Raw genomic sequence first — 11,719 nt, 5'->3', positions numbered from 1 at the left:
ATTGTGCTAGTATAAGTAATAGGAGTTATGCATATTGAGATTATATATGAGATGTACCTCTATCTTGATTCATAAGACCGTCAGGATATAGCAGAGATTGACACAATCAACTTCGTAATCTATTAAATCGTGTAAGCATGTGTTTCCGTAGGGATAGATCATTGATTGATCAAATGAAACCTGCTTAATGATCTCATAAATAATGAATACTTGAGCAGTTACAATGCAATAATTGAGCCACAAGTATCAAGAGACTAATTACCTACAGGTGGTTGATTAATTCTAATCTAATTGCTTTGCCTGTACGCTACTCTTGTAGGTAACTCCACTATCTATGTTATGGCAAGGTCGCAATGAGGTAATGGTATTTTGGTGTGCATTTTCAAAGGCATGTGCACGGATTGCCGAATTAAAACAATTGGGAAAAAATTGAATCAACATAAATCATGTACATGGGTACAAAGAATCTTGTAAATGCTCACTCGATAACAGTGATGTATAAGAGACATATCTAAGATGTTGAATCAAATGAATGATCGGATGTTATTATGAATTTTTTTTAAAATATATTTATATTTTTAGTGGGTTTTAATTGATCAAGTTTGCATATATACAACCCATTTGATTTTAAATAATAAAAAATTGTGCCTCATGATTAGAGAGTGAAAAGTCTCAAGGAATATCTCTGCTCAAAAATTTCTTAAGAGATTTTCAATTTTGAGTTTTTTCTCGAAATATTTTCATGAAAATCTCACAAAAAGAATATTTTCATGAAAATCTCGAATATATATTATAAATTAACAAATAAACATCAATTTTAATTATGTATTTAAATAGCAAATTCGTAAAAAAAATTTCACTATTTTCCCATTAATAGCATTTTAAAATCTATCAATATTTTGAAAATATTAGATCATATCCCCCTAATATCATTTATCATATATTTTAGGCTATTATCATGAGATTTTTTAAATCTTAGCGTGTGTGTGCGTGTGTGTATTCAAAAGTTTATTTAGAACCCTAAGTGTAAGGTCACAATGTAGTAATAATCTGGATAAGATCGAGGTTGAATCCATAATGCATTATAAATTAACAAATAAACATAAATTTTAATTATGTATTTAAATAGCAAATTCGTTTTCACCTTCAGTTCTTGAAAAAACTAGGGCATGCATCCCACTCTTCAGGTGGGACACGGTTAAAACAAGTCTTTCTAGCCGTCAATTTTCTTTGCATGTTGTGGCCCAAATTAGAATTTCTAATTGTCCAGACATTATTGGGAAAATGGCAAATTCTTTAAGGAATTTTGCCACAAAAATCCCATTAATTTTTAATGGATTGGACTAGGGGTTGGACTGGTTTGAGGTGGACCAGCCACTAAAATGGGCCCGATTTGGGCTAGGCCAAGCTAGGACTACGCCTCGCCTAACACCTACGACCCATGGCAAGAGCCCAGTCCATGCTTGAGCCATAAAAATAAAATAAAATAAAATAAAATAAAAGGGTCTTTCTCGAATGGTCTTAATGCATCCGCTGATCAAGAGGGCCACACATGCACAAAAAACCAAACATCTAAGAGAAATGAAACCAAGCTTTGTATTCAAGATGGATAGATTGCTGAACAAAGGTACAGGTCAATCCTCACCCTCCAAACCTTTTCCCTTAACGTGGCCCACCTGAATCATGAATAGATATAATGTTTGAAACCCAGGTGTAAATTTTAATATGGCATCTAATGGTTGGAGTGGATTTCATGTAATCATCATGGTAGACCCTATAAAAAGGATGGATGTCTCTCTCCCAACTGTTTCTTTGGTGTGGCCCACCTCAGCCAATTTCAACGTTAGATTTGAATTTATTCATTTGGGGCCCACTCACTAGAATGCCCTCTCCTTGCTTGCAAATTTCTAATCGTATTTACACAGTTTTTCTCCAATACTTATACGTGTCAACTCCTAAGTGGACACTGAATTAACCTACCCCATTGACTACAATCAGACCAATATCATCCTTACACGTGTCACACTAAACAACCTCCACGCCCACATCTCCATTCCCCTTCCCTTCACCACCATCCACATGACAACCAACCACATCCTTACAAGTGCCATTACCCACAAGCTCCACTTGTCCATTATCAACCGTTCCCTCAGGTGGGTCATCTGGGTCCACCGTCACCAACGGCTTATACGTATAAAACCAAGCACATACAATATAATATACGAGGTTGACCACTTGCAATACGGTCACAAACCAATAGTAGTTTTCCAACCTCCCTTCGTTGAGATTCGTATCTGGTAACCAATTCTCCTTCTTACCTGAATACCTGTGTATCAATGCAACCACCAGAGTATTTAAATAATTTCCAGCTGAGATCGCCAACCAGAAAAGCGCAGAAGCCGTACTCCTCATACTCTCAGGCGCCTGATCGTAGAGAAATTCAAGATGGCCCACTGTCATGAACGTATCAGCCACTCCATGAAGGCTATACTGAGGAATGAGCCAAAACACACTTATAGGGATCTGTGCATGTGGATCGTCGATCAGGCCATGATCAACGGCTACTTTCTTCCGTTTGATCTCTACAAGAGCTGAGACGGCCGTTGAGATTACGGCGACGGCGAGTCCGATTCCCATCCGTTGTAGGTATGTGATTCCAGAAGGGTTGCCGGTGAAGCGGCGGATGATCGGAACGAAGAGGCGGTCGTAAATGACGATTCCGATGAGCACTGTAAGGACGTTGAAGATCGACATGGTGGCGGCGGGGATTTGGAAGGTGGGAGAGAGGTGGCGGTTCATGGTCTTGGCTTGTTGGATGGCGAAGGAGTTTTGGTGAGATGAGGCGGTGACGAGTAGGATTCCGGTCGACCATATCGGTAACATACGGATGATGGATTTTAGTTCCTCGACTCGATGGACGGTTGAGATTCTCCAAAGGTTTGGTGGGCCAGATTGTAGATTGTCATCTTGAGTTACTATGGCAGCTCGATCAAAGAACCTTGAAATAATTGAAGTGTGTTAAGATATTAATGAGAAATGATATTAAGCATGATTGGGCTATAATATCTGGATGATCCAAACCGTTCATATGTTGGACATCGGTGAGGCAAAAAACCCCTTTTGATCTTAACCGTCCGATAGGAATTTTGACTCTTTAATTGCGATTGCATCCGTAATTTTCTTAACCGTCCATTTGAACAAGTTTGGGTGGTGACCAATGCAACTGATGAAGGATCTTCACCATGCCTGGATTCCGGACGGTCAATGGGCCCCGCTATTCCGACAGGGGCTATCGATCGGTCAAGATGATCCGTTGGGATTGTGGGACCCGCCCACTCTGGCCCAAGGGGCACGCGGATTGCGTCCTACCCAGGGGCTTTCAGTGGCCACCGTGATGTATGGATCTTATCCACACCGTCCATCCATTTTTTCGTATAATTTTAGGATATCAGCCCAAAAATGAGACAGATCCAAGGCTCAAGTGGACTACACAATGGGGATTAAGATCTTACCATTGAAAACTTCTTGGGGCCCACAAAAGTTTTGGATGGAGCTGATATTTGTGTTTTCTCTTCATCCAGAACTATGTAAGTTTATGAATAGGTTGGATGGAAAATAAACATCACGGCGGCCCGGGAAAGTTTCAACGGTGAGAATCATTATTGCCGCTGCTTCCTGTGGTGTGGTCCACTTGAGCCTCATGTATGCCTCATTTTTTGTTATAGACCCTAAAATGATACGAAAAAAATGGATGGACGGTGTGGATAAGATCCATACATCACGGTGGCCACTCAAAGATCTTGCCCGTTCCCAGCCGGAGACTCCGACTCTTCTAGTATACAACCACATCTACTAAGCTGGTACTTGTATGGAAGATCTGAGCCATTCATCTGGTGGGCCCTACCATGTATACAATCAGGTCAACAAAAGAAAGTTGATCCACTCATTGATCCCTGGCATTTATCAAACTGTCCTTTTTCAATTCATGTGTTGGCCACATGATAGTTCACCAGCCTGACTTCTACCCAATGGGGCCCACCTTAATCACAGCTCAGATGTTCCACACACACACACCATTTCCACATGTGTGGCAACATGTAGGGGCAGGATTTTTTAGTGGGCCCACCAAAATCCCATTAACTAAAAAAAAAAAAAAAAAAAAAAAAAAAAAAAAAACTATAGCTTACTTCAACTGATCCGTATGAACAAGCCTCCCAGTGTAGCAAATAGCATCATCAAGCTCTCTACTTTGATACAAAAGGTTCGGATCCGACGGTCTGATCGCGTTCTTTTTCCTGATTGCGGCCACGATCACCTGGACCAGTCTGGTAAATGGGCTGCCAGCGGGTTTCAAAATCCGATAGAGCGGGTACCCGATTACAAAGACCACCACAGAGAGGCCCATGGCCATGGCTGGCAGGCCTAGACCCCAACCCCAGCCCACATTGTCTTGAATGTAGACCACCACAGTTAGGGCTGTCAATGCGGCTAACCCCATACAAAAATAGTACCAATTGAAGTATTTTCCACTTTGGTTGCTCTTTTTGGAGTGGCCCATCTCAAATTGGTCCGCCCCGAAAGCAACCACGCACGGCCGGAGCCCACCGGATCCAATGGCTGTAAGAAAGAGCGAGATGTATAGGATCCACAGGTGCAATGGGGATGGTTTTTCACAAGTTTCGGTGGGCTTGCACGCCTTCGGCCGTAGTGCCGGAAGGACCGCCGATAATGTGAGACTGATCATTCCCTACAAGTACCAATCAGTGGTTAGGATCATTGGAAGGAAAATGGTGAATGTTAAGGATAGGCCCATTTATTAATTGGCCCAAGCCTGCTAACAAGCGGGTCAGGCCATTTGAACAAGTGGGCCCAACCGTAACTATTTTTACTTTGTGGGAATATTAGAGCTGGGCCCAGACTGTTGAGATCCCTACGGTCCACTCATCATTTGAATGGTTAAGATGGGCAGTGGGACCCAGTTACTCGCTAGATTTCTCTCCGAGTCATGATAATTCGGCTGAGTTTCAAGTCGAATCACCAAGTTTTAGAAATATAGTAGATGGATAAACAATAGAGAGAAAATAGGCTGGGCCTAAGGTTGGATCAGGCCTGGATTTTGAACTGATCTCTTCGACGGCCCGTATTCGATAGGTGTTTTTTTTAGGGCAAGTGAATTTTATTAACCAAAGCGGGCCGGCATCGAAAACAAATTAAAGAAATAAAATTAAAAAAAAAGAAAAGCCCACGCTTCGGGTCAAGGAGATTTAATACATTGAAATGGATGGCGGCTATTTTTTATTTTTATTTATTTTTTTATTTTATGTGGGAACAGTAGTTGTTGGACGTGGGGCCATGTTTCATATACCATGCATCTGATGGTGGTTGGAATATTTCAATATTGTTATCATTTAACACTATTTATTTGAGATGACTATCCCTTTGAATATTGTTTGGTGGGCCATTGATAGATCATTGATGAGTCCAATCTCAATGAATGGCTTAGACAATTAAAACATGCACCTACCCATCTCTATGAATGGCTTGGACAATAAAAACATGGCCCCACATCTCAGGGCTTTGTGTTGAGAGAAAATTGATGGTTGGGATGTAGCAATCTGACCATCCTATAACTTCCACAAGAGGAATTTTCCTATGAAAGCAAGTCTATTACTTTTGAAATGGTCTGAGTTTTATAAAAGATTGAGAACGATCGGATTATAAATCCGAAACATTCAGCAGTTTTTGAAAATGGCTCTCAGCCTGAAAGGCCAAATGGTCCGAAGACAGACGGACCATGATGATCCAATGGTCAGATCCTTTGATCCGACGACCAAAAACGTCTGGGATTAATTAGCAACGACCAAAAACATTTTCAAACGTTCTAGACCATTGAATACCACATAGCAACGATGCTATACCTGATGCCTATATAAACTAGACCATTCTAGTCCAATTTCATCATCTCAACACACCATCCCTCCTATCAAATCAGATACAATTCAAATATCTCTCATACAATACTCTTAAAAATCTCCACCATTTGAGTCTGCCAGAAGAAATCTGCTGCGTTAAAATTGTTCCATAGTGGACCTATCGTGATTGCTGCACGTTGGATCCAGATAAGACTTGTCTTATCATGGAAGTAATTCGCTTGTAACCCATTAGCAATTGATAAGGGGACAAATCACGCTTTAAGGATGGCGTATTTTATACTTGATTCAGCCTAGTGAAATATTTTTTCAATTTATTTTTTATATTTTCGATGTATCCATACATCAAATTTTAACAATAACGGTACCTTTATTATACGGCTTGGCCATTACAACTTCATAATAACAATCACGGAGTCTTAAAAATAAAATAAAAATAAAAAAACTCAAAAAATCTATATCAGCCTCATAATAGGCAGCCAATCTGAGGCTGTTACATGTTATTACTTTTGTAGTAGCCATTGCGCTCGTTACGACCCCATGACGCACTATTATCTTCATGTAACAACTCAGCCCTGTAACAGCTTTCAGGACAAACTAGGGTCCTTACTCTTACTCCGGTGGTAGACTTTTAGGAGTTTCAACACCTGGTTAAGGGTTCGAGTATCCATAGGTGGTGAAATTCCACTACCGCGTGAGTGTGTGGTGGGGTGTGTGGGTGTGTTAAAAATAAAAAGTAAAAAAGAAAAGAGAAAAAAGAAAAAGAGAGAGGCTAAAATGTTATAGAAAGATTACCAGCTGATAGAAAAGAGAACCAATGGTTATGGTCCAAAACCGACCCGCGAAAGAATCAGCAATCAAACCACCTATTACCGGTGTCAAGCATGCTGTGCCGCCAAAGTTTGTAAGGGTGTTGGAGGCTTGGACGAGAGGCATGTGTAGCTGCTCAGTCAAGTACGTTATCATGTTTGCATTGAAACCAGTTGTAGCGAATCTATCACAAAAGTCATTGGCTGCAATGATAGTGGACAACCAAAAACTATTAATCAACTTAGACAACCATAGCCAAAATCAATATACTTCAGTATTGTGTACACTCTATATATCCGAATGCTCAGCTGAGTACCAGTTTACAGGGATATTGTGCGACCTTTTTGAGAACTCATCATAGGGATGTGAGTCCAAAATCTAAACGGTCCACATGATGCAGAACCCTATGAAACCTCCAAGGCTTAACTTTTACTTTGATCTAAAACTGTGGTGGACCATGAAAAGGGAAAATATTTTCCTCCCTTGATTTTCATCTCTCTTTTTTTATGGCTTGCTAGAGTTTTAAATTATGGTGAAAATTGGTCATGGGGGTGTCATGGGATGCTGCATCATATAGACCGTTCGGATTAGATGCCCACGACACGTGCAAAGGTGCGCATATGCCTAAGTGCACATGTGAACATGTGTGTGTGTATATATATCCAAATGCTTTGAGTTCTGTGCAAACTTGTTTGAGAACTCATCATATGTGATGTGACTTCAAAATCTGAATGGTCCACCTGAATAAGCACCTCATGAAATCCCTGGCCCAATTTTTACTTTGATCCAAAACTTTGGTGGGCCATGAAAAATGAAAACAGTTTCCTCCCTTGATTTGCATTTCTCTTTACTATGCTCCATCGGAATTTTAGATTAAGATGAAAATTTGTATCTAGGGGTTTCATGGGATTCAGCATCACATGGACCGTTCAGATTAGATACCTATGACACGTGTGCAGGTGTGCACATGCATAGGCGTGCAAGTGAGCATATATATATATATATATATATATATATATATATATATATATATATATATATATATATATATATAGACACACACATCAAAGCAACCATTTTGGAATTTCTTTAATATCCAAAATACTAGAATCAAATTTTAAAAAAATAATATGTGCTTATTTGTGTGCCATCAAACAATAAGGTGGTTTGATTTCTACGCCCTACTTAATAATAATAATTTTTTTTTTTTTTTAAACAATTGAAAGCGACATGAGCTCGAATGCAAATGCATGCTATGTTTTTTATATCGAAACAATCCCGGGATGCACCATTGCAAGGGCTGCTCTTGAAACATTAGGCCATCAATGAAGGGAGCTGATTAGGTGTTACCCTGACCATGTGGGGCCCACCTTGCTGGTTTTTATTATTATTTTTTTTTGTTTGTATATTCATGTTGTCTCTATGTTTTTCCATCACATTTTATGATGCGATTTCAAAACTTAAAATATCCAACTCTTAAGTGGACGACACTACTGAAAACAGTAGTGAATGACCATTAAAAACTTTTCATGGGCAAAGCTGATATTTGTATTTTATCCTTCGTCCAAGTCTAGTTGACTTATCAACAGGTTGGTTAGAAAATAAACATTAGGTTAGAAAATAAACATTACCAAAAGTAAACATTACGAAAAGCTTACGATGGGCCTTAGGATGTTTTTAATGGCGAGGCATTCAATCACAACTGTTTCCTATGGTGTGTTCCACCTGAGATTTGGATCTGCTTAATTTTTGGGACCGTGTCCTAAAATGAGCTGAAAAAATGGATGGACGATGTGGATATACAACACATCATCAAGGTGGGCCCCACAGTAAGGGCACACCCACCAAGCAAATATCCGGGTAAAACTTAATCTGCTTCCACCAATAAACAGGTGGACCACAGTCATGATCACAATTTCAACCGCTGATACAATGATAGAAGCCACACTTATTACATCTGCTGGAGAGAACTAATTAAACACTTAGTAATAAATCTTGTTCTCAGCAAGGGAATTTCTCATGAATTTTGATGTTTTAAAAGCAATATTATTGCAAAAATGTCATTGCATGAAAATAAAATATTAAAATTTATAAAAATAATAAATATTGTAACAAATTTTAAATATGAATAAATTGAATTAATTTAAATTTTTAAATATTTATTTCATTAAATTATGATAATTTCACAAAAAAAAAAAAAAATTGCAAATTTTTTTATTTTTTTTAAAGACAAAAATTTGAAAAATCTTGGGAGCATACCCTAGAAATCGTTGATCAACGGATTAGTGGTCCAAATCATCGCATCTTTTGGATGGTCTATAAAAAATCTATAAAACCCAAAAAACGTTCAAACTAATCTGGCCTTTTTACATATCTAGCTTACTTATAAGCTTTAACAAGTCAGAGATCCATCCGAGGAACGCATGAACTAGTTGAAGTAATAAACAACTATAGCAATCTTGGAAAGTGGACCCCACATATCAATTGATCGGTCCAGATCAATCGACATATTTGCCAACTGGATGAATTAATGGGTAGAGATACATCATTTTAAGATTATTGATGCATTGAATTTCAAGTAAAAGAAAGAAATAGAAGCAAATGAAACATAAGTTGTATACATGAAAATGGTATTAGGAAAACCAACCCAAGATGAAAGGCATTGTTTTGAGTCCTCCAACCTTTCTTTTCTTCTCATTCTCTTCTCTTCCATCATCACCCATTTTTTCTTCACTACACAGCTACTGATTTTCCAAGGGTGGAGACAATGAGTGGATCTGATGTATATATATATTGTATGTACAGATGAGGCGTACAGTGTTTTAATTTTGTTTTATTAGGTAATTTTTTATATTTATTTCATTGGATTGCGATGCCCGTCCTAGGGATTTGTGAAAGAACATGGCAAAGCGTGGGTCCGAAAATGAGGTAAATAAAAATCTCAAGTGGACCACGCTGAAGAAGTAGTGAGGATTAGGGGTGTACATCGTGTTGAACTGAGTCGAGCTGGCCTCAGCTCGAACTCGGCTCAGCTCGATCCTCAAGCTTGATTGGCTAATTCGGCTCGGTTCGGTTAGCAGCTCCGGGCATTCGAGCCGGGTTCGCCCGTGCAGCATTTTCACTAACACTTAGACTTCACCTTCAAAATCTCACTGTATTTAAGATAGCAGTAATGGTTTTACAAGTATTTTATCAAACACCTTCTAATAAACATAAAAATCATGAAAAAAAGAGTATCGATTTCATATACATACCTTCCTTGCCATCAGCCACACTTCTTGGGTCATTTCATCAAACACTTGGTGAGCAACATCAATATTAAAGTAACCGAGTCACTGAACTGGTTTCATCTGAGTTCAATTCGAGTTGGGTTCGATCCGAGTCGAGTCGAGCCGGGGCCAACTCGAACTCATTTTCAAGCTTAAAAAATCAGCTCAACTTGGCTCAAACTCAACTTCGAACCAAGTCAAATCAAGCTTTTTCGAGTTGAGTCGAGCGAACTTATCCAGTTGTGTCTCACACCACACAATCCACTTCCAGTGGGATGGGTACTCGTTCCACCACCGGGCTAATTACAAAAAGAATGAAAGACAAATCTGCGGTCCAACCAGTTGAACGATGAGTTTCTGTCCACTTAGTGGATAACTTTGAAATGTCATGTTTTTTTGACCTACAATCCGTCTAATAGGTTGGATCCACAGCAAGGATCAGCTTTAGAAAAAATTCAGCTCCATGCAGATTTGTATAGCCACTACAAATAACAAATTATATGTGTGGTCCACCTGATGAGTGGATAGGGCTGATATCTTTCAAAATGTGATCCAATTGATGGTACCAACATATTAAACGGGTTGGATTTTTAATATACATACATGTTGAAACTTATTTGGTGGGTGGATGGTAAGTTCTCGTCCAAACCTTTGAGCTGGAGACCACATTACAAAATGACGCTGCGAGCATCCTGCTGTGATGCGTCATTCCAAAGGCGGTGGATGCTCATCCTCTTCACACGTCACACTCATATATGGTGATCCAAAACCATCCAAATTGTGGGGCCCATTTTCTTGAAGAATTCTCTGAAATCATACTGATCTAGAATCGTAACCGTCCAATTGATGGGTATTAAATGGATGGTTAAAAGTAATATAGTGAGTGGTCAAAATTCCAAGTGCGAAATCAGATTGTTACTGTTAGCTTTCAGTTTATGTTTTAGGTCATGATCCATCCATTATTGGGTCAGCAATTTGGACGGTCTGGATTTCCGTCCAACCAGGACATGTGTGAGGTCACCACCATTTTTACAATATTAGTGAACTATAACACATAAGATTCCTAGCCTCTGATCCCGGGTAAATTTTTACTAGGATTTTGCGTCGCACAGACCCAACGTAATACCGGCCCTTTTCCAGTGGATCGTCAAAAACTTTAAGCAACAAAGAAGACTTATATCAGTAAGAAAGACAAAATACCTTTACTTTTTTAGTTACTTTATCTTAATAGACAGGGATATTTTCATCAAAAAACTAATGTCCATATTCTAAAAATCGTCTTTGCTGAGATAAGTTTTTGGACGGCAAAAAAAACTATTATATATACTCATCCACTGTGTTAATTTTTTCTATTACCATCCTTCCCTTTTTTTATTGGACTCGAATAAAACCTACTTATCAAACTAGACCTCTACCTATACGAATGAACCTATAAAATAAAAATACTTTTACTTTTTTCAACTACTTTACCCTAAAACTAGAAGTATTTTTATTCATAACTCTCTTTCCGTGCCCTAATAAACTATTTTCTAACCTAAGTTGTTGACCTTTCATAAAAAAAAATAAAAATAAATAAAAAAGCATAAAAGGTACGCATCCACTGCTAATTTTTTCTTTGATCCCAGTCCTAGCTCTCCGTGTTATTTGGAAGGGATCCCGGATCCCACCCACGATCCACCCACGTGGGTGGGATCATGACTGTGGGGCCAC

The 11,719-nt window shown here is 38.9% G+C and overlaps 1 protein-coding gene across 1 annotated transcript; it reads right to left on the bottom strand.

Moving 5' to 3' along the window:
* Nucleotides 1-1,571: 1,571 nt before the first annotated feature.
* LOC131227151 (protein NRT1/ PTR FAMILY 3.1-like) lies at nt 1,572-9,537 on the bottom strand. Its single transcript, XM_058222875.1, has 4 exons — nt 9,388-9,537; nt 6,726-6,943; nt 4,188-4,747; nt 1,572-2,998 (listed from the first exon to the last, which is right to left on the bottom strand). The coding sequence occupies exons 1-4, from the start codon at nt 9,461-9,463 to the stop codon at nt 2,026-2,028; spliced, it is 1,827 nt and encodes a 608-aa protein (XP_058078858.1). The 5' UTR covers nt 9,464-9,537; the 3' UTR covers nt 1,572-2,025.
* Nucleotides 9,538-11,719: the final 2,182 nt, after the last annotated feature.

The sequence above is a fragment of the Magnolia sinica genome, chromosome 15, assembly GCF_029962835.1.
Source record: "Magnolia sinica isolate HGM2019 chromosome 15, MsV1, whole genome shotgun sequence".
Lineage (NCBI taxonomy): Eukaryota > Viridiplantae > Streptophyta > Magnoliopsida > Magnoliales > Magnoliaceae > Magnolia > Magnolia sinica.
The sequence above is the reverse complement of the archived record's forward strand: the minus strand, read 5'-3'. Positions and strand labels throughout refer to the sequence as shown.

Excerpts from the sequence above, each read along its gene's own strand:
- LOC131227151 (XM_058222875.1), bottom strand. The coding sequence starts at position 9,463 with ATGGGTGATGATGGAAGAGAAGAGAATGAGAAGAAAAGAAAGGTTGGA. Across the intron at positions 6,944-9,387 it reads AACAATGCCTTTCATCTTGG|CCAATGACTTTTGTGATAGA; the intron begins GTTGGTTTTCCT and ends CTATCATTGCAG. Across the intron at positions 2,999-4,187 it reads GTTCATACGGATCAGTTGAA|GTTCTTTGATCGAGCTGCCA; the intron begins GTAAGCTATAGT and ends AATTATTTCAAG.